Below are 18545 nucleotides of genomic sequence, written 5' to 3' on the forward strand. Positions count from 1 at the left end.
GTGTTTTCACATGTTCTGGCTCTGCTCATCTTTCAATCTTTGGTTTTATACTTGTGCACATTTGTTTTCTCTTTTAACACCAGCCTCATTGAATTCTTTGAGGATGTGACGAGACACATTGATGAAGGTCAGGCAGTGGATGTGGTGTATATAGATTTCAGTAAGGCATTTGATGGTTCCCCATGGTAGGCTCAGTCAGAAAGTTAGGGGGCATGGGATACAGGGAAATTTGGCTGTGTGGATACCGAATTGGCTGGCCAAAAGAAGACAGCGAATGGTAGTGGGTGGAAAGTATTCCACCTGGAAGTCGGTAACCAGTGGTGTCCCGCAAGGATCTGTCTGGGACCTCTGTTCTTTATAGTTTTTATAAATGACTTGGATGAGGAAGTGGAAGGGTGGGTTAGTAAGTTTGCCGATGACACAAAGGTTGGGGGAGTTGTAGATAGTGTTGAATAGGTTATCCAGGTTACAACAGGATATTGACAGGATGCAGAGCTGGGCTGAGAAGTGGCAGATGGAGTTCAACCTTGATAAATGTGAAGTTTTGGAAAGTCGAATTTGAATGCTGAATACAAGGTTAAAGGCAGGATTCTTGGAAGTGTGGAGGAACAGAGGGATCTTGGGGTCCATGTACATGGATCCCTCAAAGTTGCCACCCAAGTTGATAGGGCTGTTAAGAAGGCGTATGGTGTGTTGGCTTTCATTAACAGGGGGATTGAGTTTAAGAACCGTGAGGTTTTGCTACAGCTTTATAAAACTCTAGTTAGACCACATGTGTCCAGTTCTGGTCGCCTCATTATAGGAAGGCTGTGGATGCTTTGGCGAGGGTACAGAGGAGATTGACCAGGATGCTGCCTGGACTGGAGGGCATGTCTTATGAAGAAAGGTTGAAGGAGCTAGGGCTTTTCTCACTGGGGCGAAGAAGGCACAGAGGTGACTTGATTGAGGTGAACAAGGTGATGAGAGGCATAGATAGAGTGGATAGCCAGAGACTTTGCCCAGGGTGGAAATGGCTGTCACAAGGGGACATAATTTTAAGGTGATTGGAGGAAAGTATAGGGGAGATGTCAGAGGTCGGTTCTTTACACAGAGTGGTGGATGTGTGAAATGCACTGCTAGCAGAGGTGGAGTCAGACTCATTAGGGACATTTAAGCGACTCTTAGACAGGCACATTGACAGCTGTAAACTGAAGGGGTGTAGGTTAGGTTGATCTTGGATTAGGATAAATGCTCGGCAAAACATCGTGGGCTGAAGGGCCTGTACTGTGCTGTACTGTTTTATGTTCTATGTATGTTAACCTGGCTTTTACTATGTGCCAAGATTTGTTGGTCAATGATTCAGCACTAGTCGAGACAATATACCTTAATCGCGATGATTCATGGTGGCTGGGGGGAGTCTGGGTGAGGCCTAGCTTTTTGTGCCTCAACTGCCTTTGAAAGGTTTCCTGCCCTGATAAGACAGACAATCGTTGCTTGTGATGAAGGTGATCTAGCTGATAGTGTTGGTTCTGTGATACAGGATATTAAAGCCCAATTTCATGAGTTACAAGGTGTCTTTATGGAGGTGGTGATGGTGCATGAGAAGGTTCTGGTTGCAAAGAGTACACTGTCTCTGATAGCCTGCTTCTGCATGGTTGAGTTTCTGCTCCGTGGCCAATCACCAATCCTGAGTAATTTGGATTAGGTTGAAGGGGAGCCGGTGAGGAGCCCGGTTGTGTCCGGTGTCTCCGGTGAGGCGGTAGAGATGTTCCCAGCCAAGTTTGAGAAGGCTGCCATGCTTTGGGATCCCTAACTGAAGGATTAGGATGATTGGATTTGATGGAGCATATTTAATCCTGTCTCCAAGGCCTGTGGTTGGGTTGGCCTTCCAGCCCATGGTAAGTTGGCACGTTGGAACTAATGAGATTTGTACTCCATTCATCGAATCTTTGGATGGTCCTGAAGCGTACTCTCATTTCAGATCCTCCTTTATCCTGGATGTCTACTTTCTTCGTGTCTCAGTGGAGTGGTCTTTAGCCCAATGACTTCCTTGATTCTCAGTTGCTATCTTGAACTTGACTCCTTGATAACCATGTAGTTGTCAGTTCATGTTGTCTATTCATTCGTTTTCAGGGAAGTAAATGTCTCGGGTGTCCTGTCCCATCTTATTATCATGTTAGTCTGAATATTGAGCTCTGGGTTTGTGCATGGTTTCTTTAAGTTAATGAGGGGTGGGGAGGAAAGAGAAGATGAGCAGAGCCGGAGTAGGGGAGGGATGGCACGTGTGGGTGGTTACGGTTAGATTCGTCCTTTCTATGCTTGAGGAAGGTTCCCCATAGTCAGAGTTTTTAATTCTGGGCTGCAATTTTTCTTCCGGCTCAGATGGACCATGTATTAACCTGTTGAGGACTGGACCCCCCTTTAGGAAGGAGTGGATCATTTCTCCTGATGTGGGTCCCCATCTTTTTGTCTGTTCTACTGCAATCCAAGCTCTTGTGAAGGAGGCCAGTTTGAATATCTTTATCTGGTGGCAGGTTGCGTGTTTAATAGGGTGGTCCCTCCCAAGAGTGTTTCTTTTTTTTTCTCTTATCCTGTTGGGGGTGTGGGGTGTTAGTACGTGTATTTGATGTTTTGAAAGGGGGGAGGGGGGGTTGTCTGATCCTGAATAGGACTGAATTTTGTTTCATAGGAGTGTAGGGATTGAGTTTTGAGTCCATTCAGTGACTAGGTATGTTTAATACAAATGTTTCTTTTCTGGTCCTGTAGATTTCCATTTGATAAAAGTTGAGGGTCAGGTGAGATGACGGATACAAATGACAGTTTGTAAGAGGCATACTGCGAAAGAAGGTGTGAGATGAGTAGAAGGACAGGAAGAGGGAGACCATACGTAGAAAATAGAAGCAGGAGATGATCATTCAGCCCTTCAAGCCTGAACTGCCATTCATATGATCATGGCTGACCATGAAGTTCAATACCCTGATCCAGCTGCCGCCTCTTCCCCCCCCCCAAAAAAAACCAACCATCCCCCCCCCCCCCCCCCCCCAAAAAAAAACAACCATACCCCTTGATCCCTTTAGCCCCAAGAGCTGTATCTAATTCCTTCTTGAAATTACACAACTTTTTTGCCACGGCTACTTTCTGTGGTAGTGAATTCCACAGATTCACCACTCTCTGGGTGAAGAAATCTCTCCTCACTTCAGTCCTAAAAGGTTTACCCTTTATCCTCAAACTGACTCCTAGTTCTAGACTCTCCCACTATCAGAACATTCTTTCTGAATCTACCCTGTCTAATCATGTTAGAATTTTACAAGTTTCTATGAGATACCCCCCTCACTCTTCTAAACTCCAATGAATATAATCCTAACCAATTTAGTCTCTCCTCATATGACAGTCCTGCCATCCCAGGAATCAGCCTAGTAACCCTTTGCTGCATTCCCTCCATAGCAAGAACATGCTTCCTCATATAAGGACACAAAGACTGTGCACAATAATCCAGGTGTGACCTCACCTAATACAATTTCAGGAAAACATCCCTATTCCTGCACTCAAATCCTCTCGCTATGAAGACAACATACCATTACCTTCTTTACTGCCTGCTGTAGCTGTGCGCTTACTTTCAGCGACTGATACATGAGGACACCAAGGTCTCACTGAGTATCCACCTCTCTCAATTTACACCCATTCAAATTATAATCTACCTTCCTATTTTTGCTACCGAAGCAGATAACCTCACATTTATGCACATTATATGCATCTACCATGCATATGCCCACTCACTCAGCCTGTCCAAATACCGCTGAAGCATCTCTCCATCCTCACAGCTCGCCCTCCCACCCAACTTTATATAATCTTCGGTACCTCACCAGCCAATCTAAAAAAAGACCCATTTATTCCAACTTTTTGCTTCTTGCCTGTTCACCAGCTTTGTATCCATCTCAAGACACTATCCGCAATCCCATGCGCTTTAACTTTACATATTAATCTGCTATGTGAGACCTTGTCAAAAGCCTTCTGAAAGTCTAAATAAACCACATCCACCAGTTATCCCTGGTCAACTTATCAGTTACATCTTCAAAGAATCCCCTTTCATAAATCCATGCTGACGACGTCCGATTATACAACTGCTTTCCAAATGCTGTGCTATGAAATCCTTGATAATGGAATCTAGCAACTTCCCTACTACCGACATTAGGCTTGCTGGTCTGTAGTTCCCTGTTTTCTCTCTCATTCTCTTTTTGAATAGAGGGGTTATATTAACTACCCTCCAATATGTAGGAACCATTCCAGAGTCCAAAAGAATTTTGGAAAATGACCACCAATAGATCAACTAATTTTGGGTCCACTTCCTTAAGTACTCTGGGATGAAGATTATCTGGCCCTGGAGATTTATCCGTCTTCAATCCCATCAATTTCCCAAAATTATTTCTCTACTAATACTAATTTCCTTCAGCTCCTTACTAAAACTTGTGTTTCTCAGAACTTCTGGTACATTATTCATGTCTTCCATTGTGAAGACAGAAGCAAAGAACAAATTTAATTCTCCCCCATTTTGTTGTTTCCCATTCATGAGGGACTAACATTTGTTTTTATCAATCTTTTTCTCTTTACATACCTGTAGAAACTTTTACAGTCAGTTTTTATGTTCCCTGCTAGTTTATTTTCGTATTGTATTTTCCCCTTAATCAATCCCTTGGTCCACCTTCGTTGAATTTTAAATGTTCCCAGTCCTCGGTCTATTGCTTTTTCTTGCTAATTTGTATGCCTCTTCTTTGAATCTAATACCATCTGTAATTTCCCTTGTAAAACATGGTTTGGCCACAGTTCCCTTTTCTACTCTTGCGCCAAATAGGAATAAACAATGTTTTACTTTTTCTGTGAAGATCAATTGGTTTTACAAATTGAGCTTATTCACAAGTTGCTTCTCGTGATACAATGATTATCATTTCAGAATTTATATCCTGGATCAATGGCAGGAGATTTGAAAACTGTGGATTATGAAAGCAGTGAAGAGGAAGAAGAGGAAGATGAGGAAGAGGAAGTAATTCAAGAAACTTCTAACACCAGGTATGCATGAAGCTGATCGATCTCTTCGGATTTGATGAGTAGTCAAACATCCATCCAATGGGAGAGACTATTCATTAAGTTGCCCAACTGGATAATAGATTGCTTTTGATTTGTTGTTCCACTTAGTGTGAAGAAACGTGGATTTGGTGGCATGTTTGGAATGCTGAAGGGCCTGGTTGGATCTAAAAGCCTTACTCCCCAAGACATGGACCCTGTCCTTGACAAGATGAAAGATCACTTGATTGGTAGGTTGTGGGTACTTCCCCAGGATGACTAAACTGTGACATTATATATGATTGCATTACAATTTACTTGTATACTACAACTAATCTGATTGGCTTTCAACACTATCCTTGACTCATATTTTCCTCTTCCTTTCTCTTTAACTACACAGCAAAAAATGTTGCTGCGGATATCGCAGTCCGGCTGTGTGAATCAGTGGCCAAAAAACTGGAGGGAAAAGTCATGGGAACCTTCAGCAGTAAGTCGGATTTATGTTGTGATTTGGAGCATCATCTGTGGCATGAGCTATGTTGTCCCTCCATTGTGTTACTGTGGGTGACAAGGCATCATAGTGGTTAGCACTGTTGTTTCACAGCTCCAGGGTCCCAGGCTCGATTCCCGGCTTGGGTCACTGTCTGGGTGGAGTCTGCACATTCTCCCTATGGGTGGGTTTCCTCAAGGTGCTCCGGTTTCCTCAAGTCCCGAAAGAGGTGCTGTTGGGTAATTTGATCATTCTGAATTCTCCCTCTTGTGTACCCGAACAGCTGCCAGAATGTGGCGACTAGGGTCTTTTCACAGTAACTTCATTGCAGTATTAATGTAAGCCTACTTGTGACAATTTTAGATTTGAGGCAGAGTTCAGGCGCATATGTTTCACTAAGCACTTCCAGTTCGTAATAAATTTTACCAGTTCATTACTTTCAGCTCCCCCAAGTATAGAAAGCTTAATCAGACTTTGAATGTTAGAGCACATACGGACCTTATCTATCACGATCTTGCAAAATTGTATTTAAATTACATTGGTAACTTTCAGATGTATCCTGTGGCCTTCTAAAATTATTCTACAATAAAGGTAATGCACAGTCAACCTAATTTAAATTTAACAATGTATGAATTCCTTGAGATCTATAGCCTGTAACCAGTCTCATTGGAAACGTCACGTGATTCTAAGGAGCACTTTTAGTAGAGATTGTTACCTTTTATGAATGGCACCCTTTACCTCGCCTTCATTGCCTATACGAATTTTACAAGCACCATCACAGAAATCCTGAGAGGCAGCCTGGTGATGTTCATGTAATTGCAGCCAATGTTTGAGAAAACTGCAAGGATAAAATGATAGAAACAGGAACGGCTACAGCAGTAGAGCAAAACTTCATGTTGCGCTATTAAAAGTTTCTGTCTTAAAGCTTACATGAGTACAGTAAACAAATGCATTCCTTTGTTTGTTGCCACTTGAATTCCTGTAATTGTAGAGTGTTTGTTCTGTCTCTTTGGCATTCTTGGAACTTGGCACAGTAAATGATGCCTGCTTCTAGATGGCAGGTTCTGGCTGTAGGGTGTACTCCCTTTATTTAATGGCAGGCATGTACTACAATAGTGCATAGTGAGGCAGCATTACCAGATAGTACCACAATTCGCATCATTTTTCAAAAAATGACAAATTCCAAAGGAAAGTAGTCTCTGGATAAGGTGAAGCAAATTTAAAACACATGAAACTTCTCTCTAAGGGTTGTGAATTTGTGGAATTTGCTACCCCCGGAGTGCAGTTGATGCTGGTACAGTGAGTACATTTAAGGAGGAACTAGATAGATTTTTGATTGGTAATGGGTTGAAGTGTTATGGAGAACGGGCAGGATGGTGGAGGTGAGGCCATGATGAGATCAGCTATGATCGTATTGAATGGTGGAGCAGGCTCAAGAAGCTAAATTGCCCACTCTTGCTCCTAGTTGGATTGGATTGGATTTGTTTATTGTCACGTTTACCAAGGTACAGTGAAAAGTATTTTTCTGCAAGCAGCTCAACAGATCATTCAGTACATGGAAGAAAAGGGAATTAAACAAAATTCAAGAAAATACATGAGAATACATAATAGGGCAACACAAGATATACAATGTAATTACATAAGCATTGGCATCGGTTGAAGCATACAGGGTGTAGTGTTAATGAGGTCAGTCAATAAGAGGGTCATTTAGGAGTCTGGTGACAGTGGGGAAGAAGCTGTTTTTGAGTCTGTGCTTAATAATCTTTATTATTGTCACAAGTAGGCTTACATTAACACTGCAATAAAGTTACTGTGAAAATCCCCTGGTCACCACACTCCGCCACCTGTTCGGGTACACTGAGGGAGAATTCAGAATGTCCAAATTACCTAAGAACACGTCTCTCTAACTTGTGGGAGGAAACCGGAGCACCCAGAGAAAACCCACGCAGCCACGGGAAGAATGTACAGACTCTGCATGCACAGACAGTGACCAAGCCGGGAATCGTACTTGGGACCCTGGTGCTATGATGCTACTGTGCCACCCATAATTCTTATGTTCTCCGAAAGACTTAGTCTTGTCTTATTCCACCTTCTAACTCTTGGTCTGTAGCTCTGTATATAACAGCACCTCAAACACAAATCTGGTGTTCTTGATAAGGGGATTTATTGATGAGGGAGATCAGGGGTTATGGGGAGAAGGCAGGAGAATGTGGATGAGGAACATATCAGCCATGATCGAATGGCGGAGCAGTCTCGATGGACTGAATGGCTTAATTATGCTCCTATATCTTATGGTTTTATGGAAAGCTTCAACTGGTTTAAAAAGTAAATCCCCTGCAAATTAGCTGATCTTGCCATTTGCTCTCCGATTGGGAAGGGAAAAGTAACCAGTTTATGCTCCTAAAAGGAATTTCTGCTGGAGCTGATTTATACATAAACACTGAGTGAAGTAAGGATGGGCTCAGCCGTGTTTCCACGCTTTTCACACTCAAGATGGGAAAGTTCATTATTGTTTAGTCTTGCATGAATCGACTGGCATCACTGGTGTGACGCTGCAACCAGGTACCCTGGGAGTTCGGGGAAGGCACTGGGCAGAGGGGGATTGGAAAGTAGATAACTTGTTTTCTTTAAATCCTTTTTAATTTGTCAGTAACCCCCCCCCCCAACCAACCACTTGCTAACTGAGCATACCTTTCTCTAACAGCGGTGACCTCGACAGTGAAGCAAGCGTTGCAGGATTCCCTCGTCCAGATCCTGCAGCCAAAGAGGCGTGTCGATATCTTGCGTGATATCATTGAAGCTCAAAAACAGAGGCATCCCTTTGTCGTTACATTCTGCGGTGTGAACGGAGTTGGAAAGTCTACCAACCTCGCCAAGGTCAGGCATCAGTGAAACCTATCATTGTAACAACATTCCCATTGTACGCAAGATGGTAAAGTTGCAAGAATCACAAATACAAGAGTAGTGAGAACCAAGTGCGTTATACCATTTTTCCAAAGCATTCCCCTCATTCCTGTGCCATTTAATTTTCCAAGCTCAAATGGCAACTTGTGTTTGTCTCTGACTTTGAGGATTGGCATCTTTCTCCTTTCTGGTTCAACTCAACTGTTCAGCCCTGAGCTGTTTCCTTTCCAAAGACCCAGCTACTTTCCCCTTTGTAACATTAACTGTCTAGCTGTTTCCTCCTTTGTAAGATTAATCGTCTGTGCCCTGCTTCAATCCAACTGTTGCTGAAACCCTCAGCAATTCTTTTGTCACCTTTTAGATCCAACAATCCTCTTGCACACTCTCTCCCTTCTTTTGCAAACTTTAGATCATGCAAATTTGCTAGCTTTATGTTATCCTGTTCACCCGTCATTCCTATTCTTGCTGACCTAAAATGGCTTTGAGAACCCCTCCAATTTAAAATTTTCACCCTTGTCTTTAAATCCGTCCCTGGCCTTGTTCCTTCCTAAATTTGTATCCTCCAGCCACATAACTTCCATCTGATCAGCTCCTCCTGGAATCTCCTCCTTAACCTGAGTTTTCTACAATTTATATTATTGACTTCAACAGAGACTGAGTAATGTATTCAAATTTGCTGATCATACCAAGCTAGGTGGGATTGTAAGCTGTGAGGAAGCCACAGAGAGGCTGCAAAAATATATAGACACTAAATGAATGTTAAGATGACAGATCGAAGGGCAGCACGGCCTAGTGGTTAGCACAACCGCCTCACGGCGCTGAGGTCCCAGGTTCGATCCCGGCTCTGGGTCACTGTCCGTGTGGAGTTTGCACATTCTCCCCGTGTCTGCGTGGGTTTCGCCCCCACAACCCAAAAATGTGCAGAGTAGGTGGATTGGCCACGCTAAATTGCCCCTTAATTGAAAAAAATAATTGGGTAATCTAAATTTATATTTTAAATTTTAAAAAATAAATAAATAAATAAAAAGAAAAAAAGATGACAGATCGAGTATAATGTGGGAAAGCATGGAAGTTATTCACTAAAATAATTCTGTTTTTCTATTCTTTTAACCATAAAAGCATGAAACTTGTTTGGAGAAACTGGGTTATACTTGTAGAAGGAACTGAAGACAAGCATGCAGATGCAGCAAGCAAGCAATTAGGAAGGCAAATGGCATGTTGGCCTTCATTGCATGTGGACTGGAGTACAACAATTAAGTTATGCTGTAATTGTACACGGCTTTGGGTCCACATCTGGAATATTGTCGGTTTTTTTTGGTCTCCATAGTGAAGGAGAGGTAGTGCAGCGAAGGTTCCCTGGATTGGTTCCTGGGATGAGAGGGTGTCCTATGCCAAGAGGCTGAGATTGGGCCAATAATCCCCAGAGTTTAGAGGGATGAGGGGTAATATAATTGCAACATACAAGATTCCAAAACGGTTTGATAGGGTGAATACTGACGGGTTGTTTCCTCTGGCTGGGGAATTTAGGACATGGGCACAGTCTCAGGATAAGAAGACAGCGGTAAGAGATTTCTTCATTCGGTTATGAACCTTTGGAATCCTCTATCCCCAGAGAGTTGTGGATGCTCCATCATTGAATAGTTAATATTGAAATGGACAGAGTTTTTTGATGCCTCTGGGAATTGAGGGAAACTGGAGTTGAAAATCGGGCATGATTTTATTGAATGGCAGAGCAGGTTTGAGGAGCTGTATGGTGGTCTCTTGCATTCATATGTTCATAATTCCCTCTGCCTATCCACAACGTCCTAACCTTTTCCCCTCCCCCACAAAGTCAAGTCTGCGGTCACCCTTCTCCGGCTTTGTGATTGAAGCCATTGTCTGAATACAAATTAGAGCCCTGTAGGATAGCATAATTCTACATTTCTGCATCCTCCATATTGCATAATCTGCTATTAAGCTACTGACTTGTTTTTTCTCCCGCCCCTCATCAAATTTATAACTCTAATGTTACATTTCCGAAGAGTGTTAGCACATGTAGAAAGAAATCTGCTTCTTCCATCAATGAGGCTCCTCACACAGATGACACAAGGCGAAATCTGTTCTGCTCAAATAAAGTTTTTTTTTGTTTCGGTGGCTCTGTAGCCCTTTGCAATCGGGTACTAGTTAGGGAGAGAAACAGAGTTCACTTTAGAGACTGGTACAGATGGCAAAGTTCATGAGGTTTCATCTGGGTGCGAGGGAAAGGCAGGCAGAGAAAAAGCTTTCTGAGGTGAGGTGGTTGGGCAGGTCTATTGGCAAGGTTGTTGGGAGAAAAAGATAGGCCCTTGTTGGGGTGATAAGAGAGGAGTGTAAATCACACTTTCCTCTGTTGGACATGGAGTGACAACCACTGCCATAAAACAGACATCTTCCAGCTGTGCCTAAGCAAGAGAATTGGGAAATGTATGGAGATCAACAAAAGCTCCAAATGCTGAAAATCTGAAATGATAAAACAGGTCAGTTAGCATCTGGAAAAGAATGGTTTTGCTGTTTGGGAAGCTGGCTTCATGAAAACTAACAAAAAATAAACTACTTTTTGCTTCCTGCAGATAACCTACTGGCTGATGGAAAATGGGTTTCGAGTTCTTATTGCGGCTTGTGACACTTTCCGAGCTGGAGCTGTCGAGCAGCTCCGGACCCACACTCGCCGTCTGAACACACTGCACCCGCCTGAGGAACACAACGGTCAGAGTATGGTCGAGCTCTTTGAGAGGGGATATGGGAAGGATGCTGCTGGAATTGCAATGGAAGCTATTGCATTTGGTAATTTTTGAAAAAGTTACTGCATGAGACCCTTCGGCGTACTTCATCTTTATTGAGATGTTTCTGGAAAATGTGATGTACTCCACAAGTTTCTTTCTGGTCCACTTTGTGAGATTTTTGCCTCACTCTGGCCCTTGAGATTGGTAGTACAGAACCTGCATGTGGTGTACATGCTAAAACAAGACTGGGATTATGGTCACGTTGGTGTGGTTTCCAGACTCTCCCAAGTGAAGTAAATCCCATTGAATAGAATACAAGGGATTTTTTCATTGTATTTTCCAGATACTGTGGGAAAGAAATGGAAATCTTTGTCAAATTGAGTTATGCATCTTATTTTTGAACATGTTACTATAACACCCATTACACCAAAGACATCTTCAAGCATACAGCTATGTCAGCTGAGCACTATTAGTACCTAGAAAAGGGCCTGAGTCCTATACCCCCAAGCATCAGTCCACCATCTACAAAGCACCAGTCAGGATTGTGATGGAATACTCTCCAGTCACCTTGATGACTGCAGTTCCAGCAACACACACTAAGCACAATGCCATCCAAGATAAAATAATCTATTTGATCACCCCACTCACTGCCTCCACCACCGGCTCAGTGACAGCAGTATGTACCATAGACACGATGCACTGCAATGCAACAACTCCCAAAGACTCATTCAGCAGCACCTTCCTGAAGACCATAAGATGGAGGAGCAGAAGTCCATCGGGTTTGCTTCCCCCATTAAATGAGATTGTAACTAGTTTGATAAGATGACCCTCAAATCTCTTTTTTTGCTTTATTCCCATAACCCTTGATTCCCTTACTAATTAAAAATCTGTCTTCCAAAGTGTGACCACTACCACCGGGAAGAACAAGAACAAGAGCAACAGACAAATGGGAAACACCACAAGTTCCCCTCCAGACCTCTCACCATTCTGACTTGGAACTATATCACTGTTCCTTCATTCGCCATGGGTCATGGAACCTGCTCCCTAACAGATGTAACTCCAACACATGGACTGCAGTGCTTTATGCATCATCTTTAGGGCAATTAGAGTAAGGAATCCTTGCCAATGATACTCCAATCCCATGAGTGAATAAAAACAACATTGATTAATTAAAAATATTAAGCTTTCCCAAGCTCTGGGCAGTACAGTCCAAACACCAGCACAACACAGCTGCAGAATCAGAATTGTGCTCCCAAGTTTGAATTGTTCCAATGCAAAGCTGATGCAACAATTAGCTTCTTGTCTTATTTCCTTCACTGGAGTAAGAGATAACAGAAGGATGGTAATAAGGGTAGCTGCCACAATATGAATTTGCCTTTTGAAATTGGAAAAAGATGATAATCTAAATCTTTATTATTATCACAATTAGGCTTACATTAACACTGCGATGAAGTTACTGTGAAAAGCCCCTAGTCGCCACACTCTGGCGACTGGTTCAGGTACTCCCATGGAGAATTCAGAATGTCCAATTCACCTACCAAGCACGGCTTTTGGGACTTGTGGGAGGAAATCCACGCAAACACTGGGAGAATGTGCAGACTTCGCACAGACAGTGACCCTGGTGCTGTGAAGCAACAGTGCTAACCATTGTGTTACCATGCCGCCTACACACCTTGCATCAGCTGTCATGCTCGAACCTGTTTGCTTGAAGTTGGGTTGAGACCTTTTGTGCTCCGTTCAGTTTAAACCTCAAATGTCAAGCTCTAAATAAAAATTTAAAGTGCGCATTTCTCCCACAGCTCGGAATCAGGGCTTTGATGTGGTGCTGGTGGACACAGCAGGCCGAATGCAGGACAATACCCCATTAATGACTGCCCTTGCCAAACTCATCGCCATTAATGCACCTGATCTGGTGCTTTTTGTCGGTGAAGCATTGGTGGGGAACGAGGCTGTGGATCAACTGGTGAGTATCGGCTACTGCTCAGTCCCTGATGAAAGTTCCATTGTGTACAACATGCCAGGAATACTCCACTCCTTTAAACTCTTAAATGTGGACTTTTGGCAACGGGTTGTGGCAGCTCACATGGGCTCATTTGGAGTCATTTTCCCGGAAAGAAAGAAATTGACAGCCTCCCACCCCCAGCAACCATTGGAGCATCCAACAATTTCTGAAATCTTTCCAAAATGTTTGCATCCATTACTGTGCCCAAAGGTGATTTCTGAGTACATAGTCTGATAATATACCCTCAGTAGCGGGGAGGTCTCATTACAGGGAAGTCATGGTTATGTTACTAAATGATCAGAGGGATTTACAAAACAAAGGTCAGACAAACTTGTGTTTCCACTTTCTGGCCTTTATCAAAGCTGGGAGAAGTTAGGGATTTAATAGTTTTCAAGCAATTAGATAGGGAGGGGAAGGGGGAACGAGGAGGTTTATGGGAGGGCTTATGGTTAGGTGGTAGGCAGGAGTGATTGATTAAACGATAAGCATGGTCTGAGGCAAAAGGGTAAAGTTATGGAGCAATTCAAAACAAAAAATGGGTCTGGATGAAGTTTAAATATGGCTGAACAGCTGTTGAGAGATTTTTGATATTGGAGCTCATTGCAGTAATGGGCAGAAATTCAGTTCACAGGCTAATCTTGAGTATCCGTAAGTCAGACAGCTAATTATGCAGCAAATTGGTGTGATTGATATCAGAGTAGCAAACTTTTAGTTTATACATTGCATCTTGAAGGTAAACCTACTGAGGTACTGGTATGTATGAGATGCAATCAAGTTGTGTTTGTGGCCGAGCTTGATAGGGTGAACAGTAACTATGAAATGACCTTGTGCCCCTTGGGTCATTTACTTGATGTTTGGTGGTGTTAGATAATTTTGCCTTACCTGGTTTGCTTCAGCAGTGTTACTGTATATCTGCTCCCAGATGCTAACTGGTGTGCTTGGCACTGATCCTGACTGGAGGACCATTTTCTCCCAGGGGTGTTAAGCATTTAACCTCTAGAGAGGGTAACCCCCATGCCCACATTGCGCAGCTTCATTGGTTGCATTTCTTTCTTCCTCACTACACTGCCATCCAGTTTCGCACCATCAGTGAGGCTGAGAGATTTAAACTTAGCCTACAGCTGTCTGCGGTATGAATTGGGAGGAGAAACTGATTTAAAGACCCACTTGAAACTGGTTTTCATAGAGTTTCCAAGTCCTGGTTAAATGAACATCAGTGGGCCAAATCTCAATGTATGCTTCTAATGTGATGCATGTAACTCAGCATGTCTGATTACTTACACCGCCAGTGACAGTCTAATCCCTATTACTACTGTCCCTCGACAAACCTATATCCCAGAATTATCAAGACAGACCTGAACTCGCCAGTACGGTTCCAGTGTGATAGTGATGAACCTGCACTCAACTACTATACCCCAGTGTTAATGACTTATGTAGCCAGCATCTGTTCATTGTAGTGCTATGCAGCGGTTTCTCGATACAGTGTAAGTTTGGAAGAACCAAACCTATAATTGGCCTACCATGTATTTCCACAGTAAAAAGTTCACATGCTTTACTCCAATCCATTAACCCTGCGCAGACTGTCTGCATCAGCGGCTTGTGTTCTGTACTGACTTGTCTTTCTCTTCCCTTTCTCAGGTAAAGTTTAACCAGGCTCTGGCCGACCATTCAATGGCTGAAAAACCACGGCTGATTGATGGCATTGTTCTGACTAAATTCGATACAATTGATGATAAGGTATACTCTAGTACTTAGTGAACCCTGTTCACCTTGTGTAGACTGACTAGAATTCAGTACAACTGCAGTGAGATTTAGCAGATTTGTTTGTTTACTTTTTTTTGTGCAAATACCCCACAATTAAGGTCTTTGTAAATGTTTCTCAACTGGCCATTTTGATTCATGTTGGTTGATGAGTACAATCATTTTAAACTTTGACCAGGACAGTAGATGCATACGTTCATTCGAAAATGTTATACATACAGATTCTGAAGTACAACAGCTGCTGTGTTAGTCTTTCCACATGATTGATTTTTGCCACTGCCAGTAATGAAAACCTACATCATGACATTTCTCTGTCATCCAAACCAAATTCCAGTCATACTGAAGGTCTTCCAGACTCTTTCAACTTGTTGCTTTCAACATTATTGAGTGAAAATAGACAATTTGCCACCAGTTTGACATTTGAAAATCAGGATCAAGAAATTATTTTTTTTATGGTTTCTTCCCCTTTCTGCATCTCCACAATACCAGAAGCTCCTTTTTTCAATGGTGCTGAAATAGGGTTGTAAAATGTTAATTTGGAATTGGGCTGAGGTGTTTCTTTTTGGACCTTTACATTTGGCCCACAGAGCTCCATTGTAGGAATGTTGGGCTTTGTGGCTGAATAATGATGACTCTATTTCCAATGATATATCATATTTACTTGTGGTCGGAGTGAGGAGTAACTGATCTACATAGGAGCAGGAGGTGACTATCTGATCCCATCAAACTTGTTCCACCATTCAATAAGATTATGGCTGATGTACAACTCCTAACTTCATACAAACAAAATAATTGGAGCTGTTGGGTCCATTGTTCCTGATGAACTTCATTCTAGGGTCTTAAATGAAGTAGCTAGTGAGATAATTGATGTAAAGGTTTTCATTTTCCAAAATTTCCTAAAATTGGGGACAGTTCAATTAGATTGGAAAATAGAGAATATAACTCCATCATTCAAAAAGTGAGAGGGACGGAAAGCAACTCCAGGCCAGCTAGCTTCACATGTGACAATGTTAGAAGCTATAAGACATTATAGTAGGACATGTGGATAAATTTAAGGTAATTAGGTGGGGTCAACATGGTTTTGTGAGGAGGGAATCATATTTAACCAAGTTTATGAAGTTCTTCGAAGAACTTACGTGCTGTGGATAAAGGGAAACCAGTGGATGTGCTGTACTTGGATGTACAGAAAGCATTTGATATGGTGCCATATTAAAAGTTGTTGCAGGGAGAAAAGCTCATGGTGTAGGGGTTAACATTTAGGCATGGATAGAGGATTGGCCAGCTAGCAGAAAACCGGGTAGTCATAAATGGGTCTTTTTCTGATTGGTAGGACGTAATGAGTGGTTTGCAACAGGCATCAGTACTGGGCCTCAAACTACATTTGATATCAATAACTTGGTGAAGGGACTGAAGGTATGGTTACTAAATTTTCTGATGAAACAAATATAGGTAGGAAAGTAAGTTGTGAAGAGGGCATAAGGAAGATATAAAGAAATATAGATGGGTTCAGTGAGTGGACAAAGACCTGGCAAATGGAGTATAATGTGGGAAAATATGAGATTGTCCATTTTGGCAGCAAGAATTTAAAAAACATATAATCTAAATGGTGAGAGAGTGTCGGGTATCCTTGTGCATGGATCACCATGTTAGTGTGCAGGTACAACAAATAGGAAAGCTATGAGAATGTTGTTCATTGCAAGGGCTATTGAATACAGAAGTAGATGTTCTGTTTCAATTATCAAGGCATTGGTGAGACCACTGGAGTACCCAATTATTTATTTTCCAATTAAGGGGCAATTTAGTGTGGCCAATCCACCTAACCTGCACATCTTTGAGTTGTGGTGGTGAAACCCACAGACAAGGGGAGAATGTGCGATCACTGGAATATTGTGCACACTATCAGTCTCCTTATTTAAGGAAGGATGTAAATGTGCCAGAAGCAGTTGGGAGGTTTACTTGACTAATACCAGGAATGGGAGTTGTCTAATGAAGAAAGGATGAACAGGCGAGGCATGTATTGAAACGCAAGATCCTGGGGGATTTTGACAGGGTGGAGGTAGTAAGGAGGTTTACATTTGTGGGAGAATTGAGAACTACGGGGTCACGATCCAAAAAGAAAAATAAGGAGTTGCCAAATACAGAGAATATTTTTTTTTCTCAGGGTAATGAGTATCTGGAACTCCTGTCTTCAAAAGGCGGTGGAAGCAGTCTTTGAATATTTTTAAGGCAGAGATAGATAGGTAGAAGGCAGAGATAGATCGGTGGGAATGTGAAGTTGAGGCTGCAAACGATCAGTCATTTTATTGAATGGCAGAGCACTGTCAAGCGGACATCTACTTGCCTTTAATTTGTATGTTCATGTGCTTACCTTTGCGACATACTCTTTGGTTTACAAATATCTCCCAGTCTGTTCGAACAACTGATCTAGCATCAATTGCCGTTTTGTAGGTGAGGGCTCCAAATGTTACCAGCCTTTGTAGCTAGAAGCATTTCCTAATGAACTGGCTCTGATTTTCAAACTTTGTGACTCATCTGCAGAATTCGTTCTGGCTCTCTACCATATATTGTTCATAACTTTAAAATGTTCATTCAGATCACCCCTTAGCTTGCTAAATTCCAGCAAATACATCAATACAACCCTCATTTGTTTGTTCTCTTTAGCTTAACACTTGAGAGGATTCAATATCTGGAGTCCCAAGGCCAATCTGTCCTTCCTAAAGTGTCTCTCTATATTTCCGGTGTACTCTATTCAGGACTTTGTATGGCTGTAGCATAAATTCGATCCATCTCGTCCTCTGGATATGAAGACCAGTATTCCATTAGACTTTGTTATTTTCTGTACCTCTTCTGTGACATTTTAATTATATGCTTTTGGACTCTCAATTCTTTTGGACCTCCACTGTTTCTAGCTTTTCGCCATTTAGAAAGTTCCTTATCCTATCCTTTAACTCCAAATTGGATGATGTCAAATTTGCCTACCTTTAAATCCATTTGCCATAATGCATGAACTCCACCTGATTGCTCCCGGCAGTGGTGTCAAATTAGTACCCATTTCTGCTGTACAGGTATTGTCCGTTAACTTAAGCTAATATTTACAGGCATTTTTTCTTGTTTCAGGTTGGTGCTGCCATTTCTATGACCTACATAACTGGCCAACCAATAGTCTTTGTTGGAACTGGGCAGACCTACAATGACCTACGCAGCCTCAATGCCAAGGCTGTCGTTAGTGCTCTGATGAAGGCCTAAATACCTGCTTTTCACTATTGTCTTAATGCAACCCAACTGCCACTGAATTGTCCTCCTTCAGCCCATCACTGATTTCTCCCTGCATATTGGAGGATTGCTGTTCAATATTTTGTGGCATTACCTGTTCAAATTGCAACATTTCCGGCATCTGTCTGCTGCAAACCCCTCCAACATGCTTTTTAAAAAAACAGAAGTCTACCACCTCATCATCGATGGAGAACAGAGATCCACTGCTTTCCTTTTATATAAACAGTCTTTTAATTCTTAGTGCAATAAAGTTCAGTCCTGGCTGCCTATGAATTAGAGAAATTGTAAAGAGAATTTATTAAATAAAGCTGCTATCATTGTCAGCTGTGGCCTTTGA

At 42.2% G+C, this 18545-nt stretch overlaps 1 protein-coding gene across 3 annotated transcripts in view; it reads left to right on the forward strand.

Moving 5' to 3' along the window:
* The window catches only part of srpra (SRP receptor subunit alpha), a 47192-nt gene extending 28647 nt beyond the window's left edge, over window positions 1–18545 (forward strand). For all 3 annotated transcript variants that reach the window (XM_038778595.1, XM_038778594.1, XM_038778596.1), the window contains 8 exons: window positions 4928–5043; window positions 5170–5288; window positions 5438–5524; window positions 8232–8404; window positions 11020–11233; window positions 12972–13135; window positions 14813–14911; window positions 18053–18545. In XM_038778595.1, the coding sequence (XP_038634523.1) occupies window positions 4928–5043; window positions 5170–5288; window positions 5438–5524; window positions 8232–8404; window positions 11020–11233; window positions 12972–13135; window positions 14813–14911; window positions 18053–18181 (1101 nt within the window). In that variant the 3' untranslated portion in view covers window positions 18182–18545. The remainder of the gene's footprint in view (window positions 1–4927; window positions 5044–5169; window positions 5289–5437; window positions 5525–8231; window positions 8405–11019; window positions 11234–12971; window positions 13136–14812; window positions 14912–18052) is intronic.

This window comes from Scyliorhinus canicula, chromosome 19 (assembly GCF_902713615.1).
Source record: "Scyliorhinus canicula chromosome 19, sScyCan1.1, whole genome shotgun sequence".
Lineage (NCBI taxonomy): Eukaryota > Metazoa > Chordata > Chondrichthyes > Carcharhiniformes > Scyliorhinidae > Scyliorhinus > Scyliorhinus canicula.